At 46.0% G+C, this 23302-nt stretch overlaps 1 protein-coding gene across 1 annotated transcript in view; it reads left to right on the top strand.

The window, feature by feature from the left end:
* The window catches only part of EPHA1 (EPH receptor A1), a 36604-nt gene extending 15156 nt beyond the window's left edge, over positions 1 to 21448 (top strand). The window contains exons 3-18 of the mRNA XM_082014158.1: positions 227 to 502; positions 2171 to 2561; positions 9710 to 9865; positions 10788 to 11120; positions 12365 to 12489; positions 12593 to 12752; positions 15309 to 15405; positions 16211 to 16266; positions 16543 to 16665; positions 16772 to 16957; positions 17399 to 17460; positions 17852 to 18061; positions 18727 to 18876; positions 19581 to 19774; positions 20089 to 20244; positions 21126 to 21448. Coding sequence (XP_081870284.1) covers positions 227 to 502; positions 2171 to 2561; positions 9710 to 9865; positions 10788 to 11120; positions 12365 to 12489; positions 12593 to 12752; positions 15309 to 15405; positions 16211 to 16266; positions 16543 to 16665; positions 16772 to 16957; positions 17399 to 17460; positions 17852 to 18061; positions 18727 to 18876; positions 19581 to 19774; positions 20089 to 20244; positions 21126 to 21204 — 2754 coding nt within the window. The 3' untranslated portion in view covers positions 21205 to 21448. The remainder of the gene's footprint in view (positions 1 to 226; positions 503 to 2170; positions 2562 to 9709; positions 9866 to 10787; positions 11121 to 12364; positions 12490 to 12592; positions 12753 to 15308; positions 15406 to 16210; positions 16267 to 16542; positions 16666 to 16771; positions 16958 to 17398; positions 17461 to 17851; positions 18062 to 18726; positions 18877 to 19580; positions 19775 to 20088; positions 20245 to 21125) is intronic.
* Positions 21449 to 23302: the final 1854 nt, after the last annotated feature.

Here is a 23302-nt window from a genome sequence, read left to right as displayed (position 1 = left end):
AATTACAGTATCCTCTTTGCTCCTTATGTAAAGAGTTTAGGCAGGTATGGGGCTCTAGACCATATGCAGCTTTTGCTCAGTGTAAGAGACCTTTTAGCTAGCCAGGCTTTGAGCCCTGAATAATATATGGGAATGGACCTTTTAGGCTAGATTTTGTCATATTTGAAGTGAAACTTGTTTCTCATATCTGTCTAACAATGTGTATTTTCTTTTACCCTGGGCACAGTGGAGTGAAGTGCAGCAGATGATAAATGGTACCCCGGTCTATATGTACCAGGACTGCAGTGTGCTTTCCGAGGGTGACACTGATCACTGGCTTCGTACTAACTGGATTTACCGGGGTGAGGCAGCCTCCCGCATTTATGTGGAGCTAAAGTTTACTGTGAGGGACTGCAAGAGCTTCAAAGGTGAAGTGGTGACCTGCAAAGAGACCTTCAATCTCTATTACATGGAGTCTGAACAAGATGTCGGGATCCAGTTCCGCCGCCCGCTGTTCATCAAGGTCTGTAGTGCTGGGCGTGAAGACTGAGTCATCTCTTTATGCTTAAACTAGTTCTATCTTTCAGCTTAAACTAGGTGTGTCTTGCTGGCTGGGGGAGGCCAGGAGAACCAGCATCTGGGGAGGGAGGAGCCTGGATAGTAAGCATTGTCCTTAGAATAAACTTTGCTCCCAGTGCCCTCTGTGATGCTCAGAGCAGTCTTTGCCACAGGAGGCGCAGGAGTTTTCAGATGAGATCAGCCCTCCATTCTGTGTAAGCACTTATTTAACTGGACACCATGTAGGTAAGGATTCTAAAGGGTTATAACAGTGCTAGATGGTTACACCAATTTTTAGAAATAGTAAAGTAGAAACCAAAGGAATTTGAATTGTCTTAGGTAACGAAGCAAGATTAGACCAAGTGAAGAACAGAATCCAGTTCAGGTCTTTGTGCTCCTGATCATTTACTCTGATTGTTAAAAGATATAGGGTCTTTTTTTTTCTAAAATTGGAGGTGATGGCTTGCTATAATGAAATTCTCCCTTGTTTGAAAGTATTTAGCACTGCTATATTTTAACTGCTGTTTCCCTCAACATAGTGTCCTCTTGCCATGGAAGTATTTGAACTGCAGAACAGGAAACCTCAGATTTTTTGTAAAGGAACTTATGTAACCCAGTTCTGTCCTAAAAGAAACACAGACCTAAATTATTTGACTGCCCTTTCCTCTGCAGTTTAAATGGCATGTAATAAAAACAAAGAATGGTACAGGCCGCCACAAGCAGAGCAGGACTCTCGTAACAGATTCCCCTCCCTCCTCAGTTCTCCTCCAACCTCCCCTGCAGCTGGGACCTACCAGGTGAATTTGTGCAATACCTCCAAAACTCCTAAAGCTGCCTTACAATCCACAGATGCAGCCGCTGTGCAGATCTCTTCACCTGCCATCCACCTACAGAGTGGGTGGTGTCACTTACTGGGAAGGGGCCTATGGTGGAGTGGACAGTTATCAGGCTCTCCCTCTGAGAAGAAAGGCCACCCCACCATCAGGTGCTCTGAGAAGAAAGCCTGCAGTCCAGATCTTCCATATCACATGATGTCATGGAGGCCTTTCCCATTTGCCCAAGCATTGAAAGTATCTCTGTCACCCTTTGTTTGCTGAAGCAGTGGGAATGTAAGAGTGTGGGAGCATTTTTCACCCAAGTATCTACAGTGCTGAAATACATTGAATGCTGCATGAAAAGCACCTTGCAGTAGATGATCTGATCAGCCCAGAAACAGGTGGCTGTAATTCAGTGGTCAATTTAAAAACACAACTCTAAGCACTGCTGTGATTTTACTGCATACAATTTGCAAACAAAGAATAATATCACATAAGAGATATTTGTTCCTTTAGGGGCAGTTCCTAAAGACCTCTGAGATCAGACCCAGAACATAGTGTACTATATAAGACCAATGAATGACTGCCAAGGAGTTGGAAGGAGATGCTGGAAAGTATGGTGGCAAGCAAGGATCTGGATCCCATTGTTAACACTTCTTCCATGTGCAAAGAAAGCTTGCAGTGCACTGGCATTAGAAACAGTTGACCATGCAGCATCTAAAAGACCTTAGTGTAAAAAAAGTTTGAGAGGCATGAGTATCTCAGCTGCTGCCGCCTGCTCAGATGTTACCACTGTTGTCTTTTTCTCTTTCACTTAGCTCAACACTGTGGCAGCAGACCGAAGTTTCACGAGCAGAGACATCGAATCGGGTGCCATGCAGCTGAACACAGAAGTGTGCCCCATTGGGAAGTTGTCTCGCCGGGGCTTCTACTTGGCTTTCCAGAACTCGGGGGCTTGCGTAGCAATGGTGTCTGTCCGAGTGTATTACAAGACTTGTCCGGAGGCAGTGCGGGGTCTGGCCCGTTTTCCAGAGACCCTAGCAGGTTCAGAGGGGCTGACAGAAGTGCCTGGGGTCTGTGTGGAGTATGCAGCTGAAGAAGTGGGCTCTCCCCCCAGGATGCACTGCAGCACTGATGGGGAGTGGCTGGTACCAATGGGCCGATGCCTTTGTGCTGTGGGGTTTGAGGAAGTTGATGGGAGCTGCGTAGGTGAGTATGCAGACAGACACTGGCTGTAGGCCATGGGAGAGGTTCCAGAGAGCTAGAGATCAGAGCATCTGTAAGCATAAAGTGGGATCAGGGGAGTTAGTGTGGTCTACCTCTCTCTTGTGTGCCCTCTGTGCCTGCCAGGTGTATCTTATACCTTTCCTCCCCTCCTCAGCTTCTCTTTTTCACTTGTGATTTTTCTCCTCGTGTCAGGTGTAAGACGTGCACACATCTCTCCACTCCTTCTTGGGCTTCATCCAGGAGCCTTCAGCTCCAGAGCTAGTTTCTGTGAGCTGTAACTGTGTGATTGACACTGACTCACTCAACAACTGGTTCCCAACCCTTAAAATGCAGCCTTGTTCTCTCAGGGCAAATGGGTCAGACACATGGAACAGTGTATTTGTCCCGTGACTAGAAAGCTGAGAACCGGAGGAGGGCCAAGTTTCTCCTGTGTGTCCCCTTCTGCTTGGACTGGGATGGCTCTTCTGCCATGGGAAAGCATGCAAAGCACATTGCACAATATGGTCAGTGCCTGGCTCATTTCTGAGGAAGAGCAATTAGAAGGCATAGGAGTCACTGAGGTACTGGAGCCACAGAGCAAGCCAGCATTGTTGGAGCAAGTAGTACAGGGCTCTCCCTTTGTCACAGAAGAGACAAGATCCATCTTCTTAGGACAACTTTGTGTGTTTGTCAGGGGAGAGAGTATGTGTGGTGTTTTTGGGGATATGTGTTACTGCAGGTAGGGAGGTAAAAGACAGCACATCTCTGCTCTTGTCAGAGCCATATATCACAATGCTAAGGCATGTAGAAAAAGGAATCCATGCACTGCTCTCAGGCTCAGCAGATGCCCTGTCTCTCTGCTTTGTTCTGCCTTTGCTCCGCTACAAGGATCCGGTGCCTCTATGAATCCCTACTGCTTGCTACTCATTTTGCTTGGGGAGCTGGTGAAGGTTAAAGCACAAGATCCTTTCCCTTCTCCAGCAATCCCCTCTCCTTGCATAGCTCAGCCAGTTTTTCCACTTAGGTGCTACAGAGCTCTCCCCGCCCTCCTGAGAGCACTCACTCCCCTGGGAAGGGGTAGGGAAGCTGTCATGTCTGGACAAGCCCTGACTGCTATCACAGCACAGGTTCATTCTACATCTGTGCTTTTATCCCACTCCGCCCAAGTACAGATGCAGCCAGAAGTTTCTTTGGTAGGATCAGTAGGGACTGGGGAGGTCTCCCAACAGAGGAAGGGAAGAGGGGAGAACCTAGCAGGGGTAGAGAGAGGTGCTTCATGTTCAGAGCAGTGTCTTACTGGAGGATCAGAGAAGGTGAATGTAGGTTGCCTGCTGGGTGATATCTGGGGTCCTCTCCCTCAATGGAAAAGACCAGGCATTATGCAAAGGACTGGAAACAATCCAGGTCACGATAAAGACTGAGGTCACAGCTTCTCCTTTGTCCTCAGAAGATGAAGGACTATCTTCCAAACATGCAAAAGGGGACAGGATGGAGGAAGACCTTCTGGCAATATCTTCTGGTTCTGAGTTTTGCCCCAAGTAGGAACCGAGAAAGAGGAAAAATGAACTACAACCCTTGTTTCTAACAGGGAGGAGAACCTGACCTCTGTTACAGGACAGGAGGTGACAGAAAGCCAGAGGTCGACGTTCTGAACTAGTTCACTCAACCTCTCAGTGAATTCCCAGCCATATGAAGCTCTGCTGGGTACATAATGGCTCAGCAATCCCATGATCCCAGAAAAACTGTGCCTGCCCAGAGCATTACATCTCAGTCTGTCATAGCATTGCAGACTTCTGCTGATGGTAAACCCAGAGCTCCTCCAGTATGTAATTTACCACGAACACAAAGGCTGGCTGTGCCCCTGGCCAGTGTTCTCGTTCCTTGATTGGCTCTGCAAGGTGGCAGGCAAGCCGAGCTCCCTGTCAGTTTAGGACTGTTGTCTGCAGGCTGCCCAGTGCTTGCTGGCAGTCTCCCCCGACAGGCACTTCTAGGAATACGGAATGAAGGGAGGGCCGCAGCCATCCTCTCTGCTCTGTGGTGCCTGGCGAGCGGTGCTGAGCAGGCCCTTTCCCAGGCCTGTTTTTCCCATCTTGTCGCCTGGAGCGGGTGCCCAAGGGCCGGGGAAACCAGATGCCGGGGGCCAGAGGGGCTGGGCGGGAGCTGAGACTGCGGGCTGTGCACCTCACCCCCTCATGCGGCAGGCCCGGGCCTCGGCCCGCCGGCGTCTGCTGCCACCACCCCCGGACTCGCCGGGCGCTCCGGGGGAGACTTCGCACCGCCTCCGGGGCGGGGCCGGGCACCGCGGCTGCGAACCGCGGGGCGCCTCGCCGGTGCTGCGCAGCCATCTGCCGGCCGGTGCCGACACGGCGAGTGCGTGGGCCCCGGCTGCCGCGGCGGGGGTGCCGAGCCGCCGGGCGCCGCCACCGCAGCGCCTCGTGTGGTCGGGCGGCGGTCGGGGCCCGGGCGCGGCGCGGCGGGGCGGGTCGTGGCGGCCGGGGACAGGGGCTCCGCCCTGAGGCGTCGGGGCCGCTCCCTCTCGAGCCCCGGGGGCCCTCCCTGGCTGCGGGGCTGTGCTGTGCGCACCGCTCCCAGGGCGCCGGTCGGGGCCGGCCTGGGCTTGTGTGGCCCGCCGGCCCGAGACTGGATGGCCTCTTGCCTGCTGCCCGCGGGAGCTGCCCCCGCGCTGCACCCCGTCCCTCCCAGCGGGCCCGGGCCCGCAGCTGGGGCCGTACTGGCATCTGGGTCGTGCAGGCAGCTGGGGTGCCTCTGCTTCTGCCTGCACCCTTTAGGTCTAGACACAAACTCAGGTGATGTGACCTGGTCTGGCCAGCAGGTGCTTGCCCGGTTACCTCCTGGGTTTGTCCCTTCACCCAGATTTCCCCCGTGTAGTTCCCTCCTTGCACTCCCTCTCCCTATGAGGCATGCTGTCTCCCTGCAAGGCAGCTCTCCTGCTTGAAGGATCTCAGCACCACCAGTGAGACCTGAGACCAGGCAGCATATGTGGGCTATGGGCTGGAGCAGCACTGGAGGTTAGATCTGGAGCCTAACAGAGGCTCTCTTGCGGTCAGAGCTAACTGTTCTTGCAAATGTCCCCAAACCCAAATTTCCCTAATTTACTTGCTTATTGTCTTAGTCTGATAATAAGAGGGTGTGTATGTCATCCCATATTTATGGCAGGTAGCATTGTCCAGGGAAGAGCAGAAACTCTGTGTTACACAAGTCTGTGGCCCTGTGCTTCATTTGTTTTCCATGTTGCTGTCAAAGTACTTCTGACCCAAACTGATACAGTGTCAAACTTTGAAACCTTACACTGGGGCAAAATGCAGGAGGCAACAAAGCTTTCATCCTCACTCCAGCGTGTAGAGGTGCTCTCAGTCATGAGCAGCCTAGAGGTGAAAGTAACTGTTCTTTTTCTTGCCTATTTCTGAAGGAGATTATTTGATCTTGAATATAAATGGAATCTCTTCAGGCTGGTGACAATCAATGCTTGAGCCTTGTAATTCTTTCAACAGCCTTTGCTATCATTGACCACATAGTTTTTTGATTGTAGCTCAGGATAAGAACTTGTTCCTGAGTGGTTCTGTTATTTCCCGAAATTGGAAGGTGCTGGTTGCTTCTACTTCTTGTGATTATTTCTCCTTTCTGTGCTCTTTAAGCTTAACTGCTGCAAATCCTTTTGGACTGTCTATTGTCATAGTATCCCCAAGTGGTTGTCTGTTGGTATTACTGTTGGTATTATTAGGAAATCTTAAAGACGCAGGAGCAGGTGGTCCCAATGTGCTGCAAGATGAGCTGGCGGGGAAGACAACCGGCCTGGCTGAACAGGGAGCTTTTGCTGGGATTCAGGGAAAAGAGGAGAATTTATCACCTTTGGAAGAAGGGGCAGGCAACTCAAGAAGAGTACAAGGATCTTGTTAAGTCAAGCAGAGACAAAATTAGAAAAGCAAAAGCCCAGCTAGAACTCAGTCTGGCCACGGTCGTAAAGGATAACAAAAAATGTTTTTACAAATATATTAACAACAAAAAGAGAGCCAAGGAGGATCTCCATCCCTTATTGGATGTGGCGGGGAACACTGTCACCAAGGATGAGGAAAAGGCTGAGGTACTTAATGCCTTCTTTGCCTCAGTCTTTAATAGCCAGACCAGGTATCCTCAGGGTATTCAGCTCCCTGAGCTGGAAGACAGGGATGGAGAGCAGAATAAATTCCCCATAATCCAGGAGGAAGCAGTTAACAACCTGCTATGTCATCTGGACACCCACAAGTCTATGGGGCCTGGTGGGATCCACCCGAGAGTACTGAGAGAGCTGGCGGAGGAGCTTGCCAAGCCACTCTCCATCATTTATCAGCAGTCCTCGTTAACAGGGGAGGTCCCAGATGACTGGAGGCGTGCCAATGTGATGCCCATCTACAGAAGGGCCAGAAGGAGGATCCCAGGAACTACAGGCCTGTCAGCCTGACCTTGGTACCGGGCAAGATTATGGAGAGGTTCATCTTGAGGGTGCTCACAGGGCGTGAGCAGAACAACCAAGGAATCAGGCCCAGCCAGGACAGGTTCATGAAAGGCAGGTCCTGATCTCCTTCTATGACCAGGTGACCTGCCTAGTGGATGAGGGGAAGGCTGTGGATGTTGTCTACCTGGACTTTAGTAAAATCTTTGACACCATCTCCCACAGCATTCTCCTGGAGAAACTGGTGGCTTGTGGCTTAGACAGGTGTACTCTTCACTGGGTAAAGAACTGGCTGGACGGCCGAGCTCAGAGAGTTGTGGTGAATGGCGTTAAATCCAGTTGGTGGCCTGTCACAAGTGGTGTTCCCCAGGGCTTGGTTCTGGGGCTGGTCTTGTTCAATATCTTTATTGATGATCTGGACGAGGGGATCGAGTGCTCCCTCAGTAAGTTGCAGATGACACCAAGTTGGGTGGGAGTGTTGATCTGCTGGAGGGCTCTGCAGAGGGACCTGGACAGGCTGGATCGATGGGTTGAGGTCAACTGTATGAGGTTTAATAAGTCCAAGTGCCGGGTCCTGCACTTGGGTCACAACAACCCCATGCAATGCTACAGGCTTGGAGAGGAGTGGCTGGAGAGCTGCCAGAGGAAAAGGACCTGGGAGTGCTGGTTGACAGCCATCTGAACATGAGCCAGCAGTGAGCCCAGGTGGCCAAGAAGGCCAACAACATCCTGGCCTGTATCAGAACTAGTGTGGCCATCAGGAGTAGGGAAGTGATTGTACCCCTGTGCTTGGCACTGGTGAGGCCATACCTCGAATCCTGTATTCAGTTTTGGTCACCTCACTACAAGAAGGATGTTGAGTTGCTAGACTATGTCCAAAGAAGGTCAGTGAAGCTGGTAAGGGGTCTGGAGTACAAGTCTTAAGAGGAGCAGCTGAAGGAACTGTGGTTGTTTAGTCTGGAGAAGAGTAGGCTGAGGGGAGACCTTATTGCTCTCTGCAACTACCTGAGAGGGGGTGGTGGTGAGGTGGGTGTTGGTCCTTCTCCCAAGTAACTAGCGATAGAACGAGAGGAAATGGCCTCAACTTGTGCCAGGGGAGGTTTAGACTAGATATTAGAAAAAAAAATCTTTACTGAGAGAGTGGTCAAGCATTGGAACAGGCTGCCCAGGGAGGTGGTGGAGTCACCGTCACTGGAAGCATTCAAAAAACATGTGGACACGGCACTTCAGGATATGGTTTAGTGGGCTTGGTGGTGTTGGGTTGATGGTTGAACTTGACAATCTTAAAGGTCTTTTCCAACCTTAATGATTCTGTGATTCTGTACTGTGCAACTGGGACAGTTGTCATCATCCAGTGTCCATGGGACAGTCTGCCTGCCATCCCAGGGCAAGAAGGGTAACCAATAGGAATGAGATGAAGCCACTTTTCTGATGACAACCTAGAGAGAGTTCTCAATGTACACTGAGGATAATGACTCTTCCTGAGACTGTTGGTGAGGAGTCTTGTTTGGCCTTTGTTAGTGGACTTTTTTTAGGTCCCTCAGGTGTTCCTCTGTGTCACATTGTAGGAATAGCTGGATTGTTTTTTGTCTTCTGGATAAAGGATTATTTCCTATGCTATGCTCCACCACAGTAAGCCATTTTTGTCAGGTTCCTGAGCAGATGGCTTTGGGGTGTTGTTGGGATCACCTGAGGGATTACACAGAACGTTGTTGCTTTTATAGTGCAATATGAAAAAAGTCATTCCCTCAATGCTCAAGTTAAGCACAAGGTGATAGGTATGGCAGAAAATTAGTGTTTGCATTCCTCAACCATCTGATTAGTGATAGGTTGTTTCTTTAAAAACATTTGATAGATTCATTTAACATAGGCCAGTAAACCATTAAATTCACAGGTTACTTCAACCTCCCTCACTTATTTCCTCCTTGCTACACACCTGTAGAGGTGAAGCATTGGACCTTGAGATAATTGGTAGACAGACCAGTGCTTCTGTAGATCAAGCTAATAGTAATGCAGTAAAAACAGCGTGTCAGATGTTATATTTGTAGAAAGATGTGTCTGCTTATTTTTGTAGGACTGAAAATAGAGAGCATGTGGCACCTTGCAGTCTGTGTTGGCTCCATAGCCAGTTACACTCAATGCTGTTAGGTGAACTGATAGTTATCTAGGTATTCCCCAGGGCCCTGCTAGGCGATGCTCTGGTACAACACTTGAAATCAGGAAAGATGCTTCTGCTATAAAGCCCACTGACTTTCCCATATGAAGTCAGCAAGCAGAGGACTGTGAGGAGTACAAGGACTTTGAGCTATTATTTATAGCTCTTCTATATGGTGAGGAAAGCTTGAAGGGCAAGGTGGGGACCAGTCTGGGTTTATTTTGAAAGAAGTCTGTGAAGTTGACTAGCTTCTGTTTTCATACAGCATCTGTGAGGAATGAGATCTGCCTTCTTCAGTCTACAAGTCCTATAATAACATTGATCCTACCTTGAATTTGCATCTCCTCTCCATCTGCTCTGAGAAGATGATTGGTCTAGGTGACCTCCAGGGGTCCCTTCCAACCTAAATATTTCTGTGTGCTAAGAGAATGGAAGAAAAGCAAGCAGATAAAGGAGTGTTCAAGAAGCTGAACAAAACTGGCAGGTGGCTTCTTGTTGATCTTGGTTTCTTGTTGATCTTATGTTGACTTGTTTGTCTCTTCACAGCCTGCCAGCGAGGATTCTACCGTCACTCCCTGGAGACTAAACGCTGCCTGAAGTGCCCCCCCAACAGCTTATCCAATGAGTCCGGGGCTACGTCTTGTTCCTGCAATGCAGGCTTCTACCGAGCACCTTCGGAAGGCCAGAACATTGCTTGCACCCGTGAGTCGCAGATAGAAAGAACGAACAATATCTGTACATATTGGGGGATGAACTTACTGACAGCAGCCCTGCAGAGAAGAACTTAGGGATGAGTGGGTGAAAAACTGGACATGAGCTGGCCATGAGCTGGCCGTGTGCGCTTGCAGCCCAGAAAGCCAACCATATCCTGGGCTGCATGAAAAGAAGTGTGGCTAGCAGGTCAAGGGAGGTGATTCTCTCCCTCTACTTTGCTCTCATGAGACTCCACCTGGACTACTAGGGTCCTCACTACAAACGAGACATAGACCTGTTAAAGTGAGTCCATAAGAGGGCCACAAAAATGATCAGAGGAATGGAATGCCTCTCCTAATGAAGAAAAGCTGAGAGAGTTCGGGTTTTCAGCCTGGAGAAGAGAAGGCTTTGGGGAGATCTTATTGTGGCCTTTCAATACTTAAAGGGGGTGTGTAAAAAAGATGGAGAAAGACTTTACCAGAACTTGTAGTGACAGGACAAGGGGCAATGTTTTAAACTGAGAGAGATTAGATTTAGATGGGACATATGGAAGAAATCTTTTATGATGAGGGTGGTGAGACACTGGAGCAGGTTGCCTAGAGAAGCTGTGGATGCCCCATGTTTGTAAGTGTTCAACGTCAGGTTGGGTGGGGCTTTGAGCAACCTGATCTAGTGAAAGATGTCCCTCCCCATGGCAGTGGGGTTGGACTAGATGATCTTTAAAGGTCCCTTCCAACCTGAATAATTCTGTGATTTTGTGAGCAAGGAGATGGGAGGAAACAAAATGTTGGGAAATGGGGATGAGACATCAGAGAGGGAGAGGCTGGGGAGACAGAGGGCTCCTTTTGAAATGTATCAGCAGATGGGAAACTGTCACACTGCTCTGGGTATCAACAGTTGGATCTAATACTTTCTTTCATACTTCTTGTAGGCCCTCCCTCAGCTCCCCGCAATGTCAGCTTCTCCCTTATTGGCACGCAGCTGAGTCTGTGGTGGCAGCCACCCAGTGACTACGGTGGGAGAAAGGACCTGACTTACACAGTCTTCTGTCAGCGCTGCCATTTCCTGTCATGTGAGCCATGTGAGGCTGGTGTGGTATTTTCCCCAAGTGCTTCTGGTCTCACTAAACCTGCTGTGGATGTGGACGGCCTAGAAGCTTACACCAACTACACATTTGCCGTGGAAGCCCATAACGGTGTCTCAAGAATGGGACCTACTCCACAGAGGACTGCTCCAGCTGTCTGGGTTGCAGTTGGACATGCAGGTTAGCGGAAGCAGAGAGAAATTCTTCCTGCTCATCAGGAAAAGGAAGAGGAATCTCTGTGAATGTTTAAGCTTTCTCCATCTTCTCCTTCTGCCTGCCACATGTGTTCATATGGTATGATAAGGCCTCTAAGGCACCTTTGCCTCTGGCATGTAAAGTCCATCAGTCCTTGCAAGTCAAAGCAGCAGTAATCATTACCCACCATGAGCTATGAATCCACCAAAGAATTAACAGAGGTGAGGAAGATAAAGCCCTCCCTGTCATACACTAGCGTAGTCCAGCCTAAGTATTGTCACCTGTGTGACAGGAAGAACAGGGACTGTGACATGAGATATTTCCCATGACTTGAATATTGCAAAAAATCTGACCAAGCACAACAGAACCCTGCTGTAACTGGAAAAAAAGGCAGCTTTGAAAGCATGGAGAAATGAGGATGTTGTTAAAAACATGCAAGTTCTGTACACATTTCTGTAGTTTAACTTCAAGCTGGCTAGTTTGGCTGTCCTGTGAATACTTTCCAGAGTGCTGTGAAACGTGATCATAGAAAAGTGACATCACAGTGCTCAACAGCCTTTAGCGCTTTCTCCAAATTCTGATTTAGTGACAAAATACAACATTTCTTCCTGATGCTATGCAGGGACAGCACAACTGTGAGCTAGAAAAGCAGAGCTGCTTTTGGCTTGCCTCATCACTTCCTGGTGATGATGAAGGGCAAGGGAGGAACAAGGCTTGACTCTTCAGTTCTTGCAGACTGTTTAGAATTATCTTTTTATTCATGAACAGCATGCATTTGCAGTCAGTTGAGATTTTGAGCATTGAATTTCACTGCACCCTTATGAAATGGAGCTGCATTCACGAATTGCATAAGATAGATAGTTTTGTTACTGCTGCTGTAAGAGCATAAAATCCTGACATTTTTATTTCAAATTGAGCACTTTCAGTGTAGTGCTGGTTTAAATGTAATTTCTTGGAACGCTGATTTTGTTTTTGAGGGCCAAATAAAGTTATGCTTTCATTGTTGAGGTAGAAGCATACTATTAATGGAAAGCAATTAATTACAACCAGAAACCTAATTTCCCTTTCACCACAGAAGAGAAAGACGAGGGAGTGGCAGTGGCAATGAGAGTCAGTTCCAATTGCATGGTATGACCAGAGAAGGAAAGAGAGAGCTTCTGGTGGAGAGAGGGCCTACCTTGCATTATGTTTTTATTTCTTCCTAATATTCTCTCTTCTCTCCCCTGCAGCTCCAGTGACAGTATCCCAGTTTATTCTGACACAAAGAGATGACAGTAGTCTTTCTGTTTCTTGGCTTGCCCCACGGCAGCGCAGCCGGACCTCAGTGGAGTATGAGGTCATGTTCTTTGAGAAGGTGCGTCCTACCTTATTTGTTCTTCCCCCTTTCACCCAAAGGGGTGGAAGTGTCCTCTTTGTTCAACATGTATTTTTCACTTGACCCTGTTTGATTTCTGCAGGGAGAGGAAGCACGTTACACAGTGAAGCACCTTCTTGAGCCAAATGTCACTCTGACAGACCTGCAACCAGACACAGCCTACCTGCTTCGTGTGAGATCCATCACACCCCTTGGACCTGGGCCCTACTCCCCAGAGCAGGAATTCCGCACCCTTCCACCAGGTAAAGGACAGCCACTGGTGTCTCATTTGGAAGAAACTCACTTCTCCATCAGATTGTATATTCACATGGTACTACACGGATCTCTTTTTGTGTTCTGCTAGCTGTAAGGCTACATACACCACACTCCTGAGTTTCTTGTCACCGCGGCCAAGCCTGTTGCTTTGTGAAAATGTGGAACAAGGAGACATTTATCCTGTTTCCTTGCTGTCATTTAAGACCTACTTGTACTTTGCTGTTCAGAACTGATCAGTCTCAGGTTTGTATGTTGTACTGGCAAATTACTTACCAGCTTTTCATCTAGTTATCTGGAAAGACATTTTGATTCTGGTTAATGTTTCTGAGTTTGAATGTTAGCAAAATGATTACCGTATGCCTCCTTTTGTGTGAAAGTTATTAGTGAAAAGGAGAACTCAAAGGACCTCACCACTATTTTCTTCCAGCTTTATCATTTCCACTGTATGTAGTCCAGTCCCTGAATGTAACTCTTCCCAAAAAGGTGGTATGTGCTGCAAAAAAAAGTTGTCCACCAAAGCATGAAGTGTAGAAGGCCAAGCTATTGAGGCCACAAGGAAGACCTTTCTCCTACGTCAAAGAACATCTCATACAGGCCTCACAATCAACCTCCTCTTTCCCTGGGTAACCCAGATACTTCCCCTTGATAAAAATTTTCTATAATGGAGTTTGCTCTCTCTTCATTCCACAGATTCACAGATCCTCCTATTGATCCTATGGATAATTTTAGAGATACATCTGCTGAAATGATGACTTGTAAAGACTAGGTTTATTGTGATGAAATAAGGACATGGACAAAAGCAAAGGCATAGATTAATGTAACTAAATAGTTAACTGTAAAAGCTCATAAGGAGTTGTGATACCATGATTGGAATATCATTTAAAGATCGGGCTTTTTTTGGCACCAGGAGCTTTTGGTAAAATTTTCATGAAGTTGCAGTGCCAAATGATGATGACATAAATGATCTTTAACCAACAGCATAATGTACAACAAAGGTTCTGTGGAAAATATGTAAGTTAACATGTACCTTAAATGGTTTTGATTATAAAAGGGCATGTTAGAAAATACTTTCATAAAGATTATGCTTTTTTTAAAATAAAAGTTGATCACCTCATCATGCCAAGACAAAGGTATTTTGAATATGAAAGGGATTAAAAAGAAGAGCCAGTGAAGTTTCATTTGGTTGGAGTTCTTCTTTGATAATACTAGAAGCATTGTTTAGCGGGCATGGTCTTGGGATATTAGTGGAACAAGCTTTGCAGAGAGAGGCAATTTTTAAAAATCTGAATTTCAGAATTTAGATCCCTTAATTTCCTGCAGAAGTGCTGTGTACCTATAAGTTTGTCCATTTTATTAATAAAAGATACTATTTTACCTTCCAAATCTTGCCTTTTTGATTTTAACAAAAAGGAACATTAGTTTTGCCTCTTGATTTCTGCTTAACTAAGCTGGTGATTTTTAATAACTTTAGTGGGATGAGTCAGCATCAAATTGAGCAAGAATAACAAGTGTTAATTAGGCTTCATGGATGCTGACCATTGGACTGGATGTCAGGAAACACTTCCAGACACAGTTGTCTTTGTCACACAAGCAATTCCTTACTTTAAGATCTGATCATTATTGAAACAATTTCTTTAAGAATTTTCTTTCTTCTGGATGTTTTCCTAAATATCTTTAGGGAAAATATTAAAAAATGTAGATTCTTATTAGATATGGATATGAACACTTTTCATTATTGTATTTTTAATTTTTTAAAGTAGTTTTTTAAGTTATGGGAAATAAGGTTTAAAAACATATACTTTACCAACAGAGGTCATTTAGCATTTCCTCTGATGAATTCAAAGATACTGTATGGAAATGGATGGCTTTAGCTTGAGAATCTAAATGGAAGAAGACAACGTGTGTTATGTGAATACTATCTGAATGCTATCCAATCACAAAATGAAACCATCTGATGCTTAATTTGGAGAAAGCAGGAATATGATGTTAGACTGCAAGTTCGTAAGTCAGTACCTACTTGTTTCAAAAGTCCTAAGCAGACAGTGGCTTCTGTCAATTGGCTTCAATTAGGTGAAGGACCAGCCCCAGATATTGATGGAAGGGGAAATTAATTTCATAAACAAGAAGAGAGTCAATTAGACTGTTGGGGAAAATATGTCTTTGGTGTGCCATAATCTAAATCAGCTACCGAGCAGGAAGAAGGGTCTGATCTGAAAGAGTAGTTGGAGAGGAGTGGGAGGGAAGGAACAGTGGTTCTTCATTTTTCAAAGTGTCATGGAATTTATGTGGGAAATCAGGCATAGGGATGAATTACTCAAATAGAAGACGAAGACTGTAGATAAGAATCAACTGGATACCCACCAGAAGGTGCTCCATGCACATGAATAACAATATGATAGGACTCAAATTGGTGGCTCTGCTGCCTGGAAGAGAAATGGCCATAGCTTTTGTCATACCATGGGCTGGTAGAAGCTGGTTGCTAGATTCCAGACAAACAGTTCTTGGTCTTTTAAATTATATAGCCTTTCTCTTTGTTTCTGCAGACACGGGAGCTCTGTCTGGTGGTGTCATAGTCTCTATTATTTTTGGTGTTCTGCTGTTTATTGGGCTGCTTCTGGGACTTCTCATCTTTCGGAGAAAGTAAGTGTTGATTTTTGGTATTGAAAAAGGTACAGATGTAGGAATAGCTGAGCTATAGGAGCTTGAGAAAAGGGAGGGAGGCCCTGATTTCTCACAGGATATTGGATAGGTAGAGGTTAGTTAGAGAAGAAAGAGTATGACCACTGTGCTGCAGCAAGATGGAATGAGTCTCAGTAAGTAATTTCGATTAGCAGGGTTGGAGGGATTGATAGTCTGTAAGATTGTCTGTAAGGTAATGCTCGCTGCTGAGGACAGAGGGAAATGTGGTGATTTCTCAGTTTTATTATAATCCATCACTATCATACTGTTACAATGACAGATGAATGAAAGTACTGTTATGGTACAATCATTTCTATAGCTGCTGATCAATTAGGTGGGCAATACATGTATCCAGTCATTTCAAACTGTTTTCTATATACCATTACTTTAGTGGTCCTCTCTGCAGGTACAAAATTGTGTTTCTTTTCTAAATGCCTATAAGGCTGCTATTGTTTGGTTTTAAGAAGGTCAGGTATTGTACTGAAAGTGTACAGAAAACAAAAATAAATAGAAATTCATCTGTAGTTCAGCAAGCAGAAGGATGAACAAAACTACGTGCATGAAAACAAAGCTCCATTTCTAAATGTAAATGAAGCATCACATTTTCTTGCTAACTGTACACTACCAAGTAGGTGCAGTGCCTGGTTCCTCTTTGCTCTGTGCTAGCCTGAAGTCTGTCCCTGACCAGCTAGGGAAGACACCCTGGAAGTCTTGCTTTTCTCTTTCCTATGTGCTGATCGTTTTATGACTGCTTCTTGTGTTCCAGGCAGGCTCGTCGGAGACAAGCACGGCCAGATTACCATACTTCAGGCTTTGATCGAGGTGAGCTTCAAAGGGGTAGCAGAACCAGGGAGAAGCCTGGAATGGATTGGAAGGAATGAAAAGAAACAGTAGTTTCAAACCAGACACTGGCATGGATTTTCTGATGTAATTTGCCTCTTCCCGTAACAGCTGTAGTCGTCAATGTATGTTTGGTAGATTTGTTTACTGCCATTGTCAGAATCCCATGGATTCACCTCTGCTGCTGTGGCTTTGCCCTACAAATCTTGTCCAAAGAGCTGACAAGTTGATTTGCTCTTTTGTTTCCCTTTACCATAGAGAAAGTCTGGTTGAAGCCCTATGTAGACCTGCAACCATATGATGACCCCAGCAAAGGGGTGCTGGAATTCACTAAGGAACTGGACGTCTCTTGTGTCACTATGGAAAATGTGATTGGAGAGGGTGAGTTACTTGTTGCTCTCCCCATCATCTTTCAGTTTCCCCACACTCTTATTTTGCTGCCTATTCCTGAGTTCATCTGTGACCTTTTGCCTCCTGTTGTTCTCAGGGGAGTTTGGGGAGGTCTATCGTGGGTCCCTGCGGGTCCCAGGAAAAGAACGTATCGTGGTTGCCATCAAGACCCTGAAGCCGACATACTCAGACTCACAGTGGTGGAACTTTCTGCGTGAGGCAACAATTATGGGGCAATTCAATCACCCAAACATTGTGCGTCTGGAAGGAGTTGTCACCAAAAGTAAGAGTGTGTGGGAGGGAGTCTTGGAATGAGAGCAGAAACTGGCACATTTCTCAGGCCTTTTTTAGAGCGGATGCTGGCAGAGAGGATGTGCTGGGAGAAGCCAGGCATTGTCATGTTAGCCTATGGCAGAGAATGAGGAAGGGAGGAGAGGTATGGATTTCCAATAGAGTCATGAGGCAACATTAGGAGAGGTCTTCTTGGGTTGGTGAGTGGATGAGAATTTGGGATAGTGTAAGGGATGCTGTAAGGTTATATGTGTGACACAAGGAGGAATACAAAATCATTGGGGGACTTCTAAAGAGAAGGGTCGGCCCGCTATGCTACTGGAGGGGGGATGCTGGCTGGGGTTGGGTATGGTTCTCTGTGTTGAGAAATGTGGAGAGCATTGAAAGGCAAGAGTAGAACTGAAAAGTCTGACACATTCTTGTTGTCCTCAAGGGAGACCAATGATGATAATCACTGAATATATGGAGAATGGAGCACTGGATACCTTCCTCCGGGTGAGAAACTACAATCTGTAATAGGCTTGTGTAATGCTGGAACTTGCACTTGACCTGGATTTAGGAAAAGACGACTAAAAAATAAGATCCAGACATCCACTTACTTTCTGCTCACTAACATTTCCAGTCTGAGACATTGAAGCTTGATGCCATCCAGTTTGCTCAGTGTCCAGAGTGCTGTCTTCGGTAGTTGAAGTGCAGGTCCTATTGATGACTCTGGAGACCACCACCAGTCCCTTAGTGAGAACTTCTTGGGTCCTTTGGGTTGCAGCATTTCTCTTTTGCTTGTTCACCAGTTCCCACTTTTGCAAGTTGATTAGGCCAGTAACTAGAAACGAAGCAGGTTAATGTCACTTGACCAGGATGTTCTCTCACGTCTTCTTCCATGCAGGAGAATGAGGAAAAATTTAGCCCTGTGCAACTTGTGAGCATGCTGCAGGGAATAGCCTCTGGCATGACCTACCTTTCAGAACACAACTATGTGCACCGGGATCTGGCCGCTCGCAACATCCTTGTAACACGCAGTCTTCAATGCAAGGTGTCTGACTTTGGTCTCTCCCGAATATTGGAGAACGATGCAGAGGGAACCTATGAAACCAAGGTAATGCAAAAACAATCTCTCAGTCTTGTAAATGAACTGCAGTCTCAGAGGGATTGGGATTCTGCCAGATATGAATGGCAGAATTTCTTCACAATAGGAAACACCAGGCCAGGGGAAGATTTGAATAGAAAATCTCTGAGGAAAACCCATAATAAAGCTGCAAGTCACCATGTGGATGATTCAGAAGTTGGTACTTTTCTGTCTGGAGTCCAAGTTGATTTTGTTTGCTAAGAGATTCAGAGGAATTGTGGGTTTGAAATGAGAAGCAAAATAAGAGGTCTGATCTTTTGGACTCAATTAACTAAATCTAGCTTTGAAGATAGCCCTGCTGTGATCAGAGGTTTGGACTAGAGACATCAGGTCCCTTGTAATGAAAGTTCCAGCAATTCTAATGTCTGGTGTCATTCAATGTAAGGATGTGACTGCTGTCAGGCTCTTACTCCCACAGCAGTGGTTTTGTGCAGCATTCAAATGAACAGAGAGCTTAAACTCATTCACTTTCCAAGAATATTTCAGTCCTTTTGAGAAGCTTCCGCAGGGAAACGTTACTTCAAGTGAAGTGGGCCCAGTCTTTGAACCATTTTGTAAGTTCCTTGCATGAAAGCACTGGAGAAATACAACTCAATGATACATGCTGGATACACTATGTCTCTGCTCTTTCACAGGGTGGTAAGATTCCCATCCGCTGGACAGCGCCAGAGGCCATTGCTCATCGGATTTTCACCTCAGCCAGTGACGTCTGGAGCTTTGGAATTGTCATGTGGGAGGTGTTTTCATTTGGTGACAAGCCATATGGGGACATGACTAATCAAGAGGTAACAGACACTAAGCTCAAGTGCTGATTTAAAAAAATAAACAAGGAATGTAGGCCCAACTTTTGTAGATCTTCAGCCTGCAGTCTTGACATTCTTTTGAATGCATAACTACTATGTCTCCCTCCCTTCTAAAAATCAATGCAACCAAGTCAAGAGCAATAAGTGTTTGGGCCTCTGAACCATGTTCAGGTGTCAACAGCAATGAGCCAAATTAAAGACTGGTTAAATCAGCCATGGCCTTTGAGTCTGGAGGTGTTCTCTTGGTTTCTTTCTCTCCTTCCTCTGGCTCTGGAGTATTATGTCTGGTCTCATACTTATTCGAGGTTCAGCACATCTGTGAAGTTAGCACATGCTGTTGAAATTATTCCTCAGAGTCTGGTTCCCCTTTTCTCACCAGACCTCTGCCAGGATCATTTGGTCCTCACTTCTCATGAACATGTGCCCTGAATGGCAAACGGGAGCTAGGTTAGTTAAGGATTGAAAGTACCTGCATATACCACTTCACTCTTTGACATACCTTAGGTGTCCTGATCCTTTGCTGTGCTGCCCAAAGCCTGCTTTATACATATGTAACTTGCTTTAACCCCTCCTTGACTGCACACTGTGCAAAATGGTGAACTGCCTGCTCCCAGCCCCACAGAGGTCTCTGGGTCCTATTTGCGACTCTCTGCTCTTGGCCAAATTTCTGTCTGTCCTCTGTGCAGGTGATGAAAAGCTTAGAGGATGGGTACTGGCTCCCCCCACCTGTGGACTGCCCATCTATCCTCTACGAGCTCATGAAGAGCTGTTGGTCACACGATCGGATGAGGAGGCCTCATTTTCAGGAAATCCGTGCACAGCTGCAACATTTCATCTCAAGTCCCCAGCTCCTCCGGCCTGTTGCAGACTTTGATCCCAGGTAAGCAGGCCATCACTGGAGGAGAAGAGGTTATCTGGAAGATTTTTGCCTCTCTGTCTCCAGCAGGAGCAGAGATAGTGCTAGCAATGCCAGCTGGCAAGAAGCACCTTGAATGCTCTGTGTGCAGAGGATAGCAGTCATCTTTCATGGTGTCAGAGGGCGTAGCCATTGGCCTGGGCAGTCTGACCTCACTGTGCAGAGGGCAGATAAGTTGGCCTGGCTCTGGCAGAGGCTGCTTGCCCTTTAACTACTTTCTCATAGTACTGGCCATTTAAGGTTGTTGCCTGGCTAATGAGGGTTTTATCTGTCTTTAGGGTAACGCTCCGGCTCCCCAGCTGCAGTGGATCTGATGGGATCCCCTATCGATCCATCCCTGAGTGGCTGGAATCCATTCGCATGAAGCGCTACATCTCCAACTTTCGCACTGCTGGCCTGGACACCATGGAGTCCATTCTGGAGCTCACTGCTGAGTAAGGGCAGGCTAAGGTCCCACAAGGCACCCCAGTCTATACTACAAATAGCTGTGTCTGTCCTTGTGATATCTGAACAGGCACTCATTTTTATTTGGAAGGCTTCTCTCCATCCTTCTCTATATAGCTAAATGGAAGTGGACTGACTTCTTGCCCTGAAAGGGAAGAATCAGCTGAGAAGAATTGGGATCAGCCCAAACTGTGAGACTAATACCCTCATTGTCCATGCTTGAGGCCTGAGCTGCTCTGAACTCACATCAGACACAAACAGCAAGGGGAAACAATAGATGGCAGACAGTTCTCTAACCTGCCTATCTCCCCATCCTTGTAGGACTTTATAAGAGAATTTTCTTGCCTTGAATTACAGATCAGCTAGTGATATCCACCCCCCACCCCGCCATCAGCCAGGCACTGTTCTATCATAGAGCAAAGGCCTTCTGGGCTCCTTAGAAGGTCTTGGATCAGATGCTTTACCAGCACAGGCGTGTTCTGTTGTAGGGTAGAGCCAGCTCCAACCAGGGCACTTATATATAAAACAAACGAACAGGCACAGTGCAGGGGCAGACCTGCTAAAGGATTGAGACATAGCTCATATCACAAGCTGACATGAACACAGTCCTGATTTAATGGGAGCACAGGCCTAGTCATGGGGTGGGAGAAGTCAGTTGACAGGGTGGGCAGAGGTAGCCAGGAAAGGGCAGGAATATCTAGAAGTTTCTCCCCTCTAGAGAAAAGGTAAACATAGTAGGAGGCACTGAGGGAAAAGAAGCTTTCTGAACTAATGCTTGGTAACTGTTTCTGCCCTTACCGTCATCCCAGTCCCCAGGGAACAAGAACAGCAATTAATTTTTTTTTTTCTTTTCTTTTCCCATTTCCTTCAGGGACTTGAAACAGATGGGAGTGTCACTTCCAGGCCATCAGAAGAGGATCCTGTGTAGCATCCAAGGCTTTAAGGAGTGATCAGTCATTGCTCTCAAGCTTGCTAAATGCCCATTCTTACCAGATATCACTTGGAATCATTCCTATGGCAATTGCTTCCAAATGAGTGACTGGGACAAGCAAAGCAAAACAACCAGAACTGGAAAGGCTCATGAGGCAATACCACCTGCACTCATTTCTGTTCCCCCTTGCTTTAGCTCTACAGCAGCCATCAATACACTTTAGAGCACTGATCTCAGAAACTGTTCTCAGCCCTGCCTTTTGTAGTCAGTTCTGTGCAACACTAAGTAATCCCTGTAGTCCACGTACTGGAGTTTCAGAACATCAGTGTATCACATGGACACATAAGGATACATACAAAATGGGTTGGGGGCGGTGGATAATCTTTTAAGATTGGAGATGAGAGTTCAGATAAGGCCGGGACACTCAGGGAACAAGCACAAGGACACAGACATGTAGAGATTGAGCCCATTCACTCCCCGGCCTACATCCCTTCTCACTTCAGCAGCTTTCTGTCTTCTTTATTTTACAACAGGAACAAACTATTCACTCTTTCACAAGGCTGCTGGTGAGTGATGTATTTTTTAATTCAGCTACTCTTGCCTTAAGCACCAATTATGGTGTACTTCTTTCTTTGGATGAGAAGTTGGGAGTAGCAGCACACCCTGTTGTAACTCGTGTGATCACGTAACCTCAGCATATTGCTCTTTTGCACATGCACACTTCAGCAGGGATATTTAGATCTCTCCAACCTGCTTAATACCTTTACTTGTGCCATGGACAGAAAATGTTTTAGGTACCCATTTTTCTCTGCCCCTTTTTAAAAGAATAGTCTTGTTTGTCTGGATAGGGTATTTGTAACAGAAAAATGTGTAGGTGGTCTGTCTTATTCCTTCTCTGTGGAGGAAATGTTATTATTTATCAGAGCTCAAGATAGTTAACAGACTGTAAATAATGTTTTGTAAATAAACCTGTGGCATAGCAGGCTGTGTTGGAGTTCTTTGCCTTATTTCAAATATGATTTGGATCTTTACTTTAGCATATATAAGTTCCAGCAGGGTCTTTACATCCATGTTTACTTGTTTCAGCCAATGGTCTTTGTGCATTTAACTGTAGATTTAATGTGGAAACGCAGTTGCATTAGGATTAAAGGTTACATATGCAGATGGACACTTCCGATTTTTTTCTTTAAACCCAGTTATGGCAGTATCCATCCATTAGCCAAGTCTATCTTTCTGCAGCTCCTGTGTTTACCCCTAAAACATGAGAAGTATTAGAAGCTACTGCTGTAGTTTGATGAAATACATGTGAATAGTACTTCCTTATCCTGCAAAATAGACTGTCCCGGGGGAAATAAAAAAATCACTCTGATGTTCCTAAGATCTTTTCCTACCTGGGAAGAGTTGTCACCTCAAGATTTATTTTTCAGTTCTTGAGCTAAGTCTAGGTTGGTGAAGAAGGTGAGTGCTAGCCATTCAGCAGTTACTTGCTGTAGATGGCTATCAGTGTTTCCATAATTGTATAATGCTACAAATTCTTAAGACTATAAATTAACACTCGTGCTCCTGGGAAGGTCTTGCTTAACCGTAAATAACAGAAGGGTTAAGAAGCAGAGATCTAAAGAACTGCAACTTAAAGCAAGAAGGCTGGTTTCTATTCAACATGAGAAGCAGCAGAGTATACACAAGGAACCATGGTATACACATACCTCAGCTACTCAAGTCACTGCAACTATAGTAAGAGAAACAGCTGACAAGATACTCTTACTGTGAGTCTTTTTAGTACATCAGTAAGTTCAATCGTAGTAATAGGTGTCTAACATGAAGTATAGATAATAAATGAAGTTGCTACATGACAGATATCTAGAAAATAAGCCCTGATGAGGCTGACATAAGATTATGAGCTTGTGTCATGCATGTATAAACCTTAGCCTATCCTTGCAGATGATAGAAAACTGGGAGTGGTTGATACATCAATTAGTTGTGCTTCCATTCAGAGGGGCCTTAATAGACGGAAGAAACAGGAAGAGAGGAGGCTCATAAAGTTGAACACAGGGAAATGCAGAGCCCTGCAACTGTGGGGGAATAGTCCTATGTACCAGTAGATGCTGGGCGCTGAC

The sequence above is a fragment of the Phaethon aethereus genome (assembly GCF_964289735.1).
Source record: "Phaethon aethereus genome assembly, chromosome: 1".
Lineage (NCBI taxonomy): Eukaryota > Metazoa > Chordata > Aves > Phaethontiformes > Phaethontidae > Phaethon > Phaethon aethereus.
The sequence above is the reverse complement of the archived record's forward strand: the minus strand, read 5'-3'. Positions and strand labels throughout refer to the sequence as shown.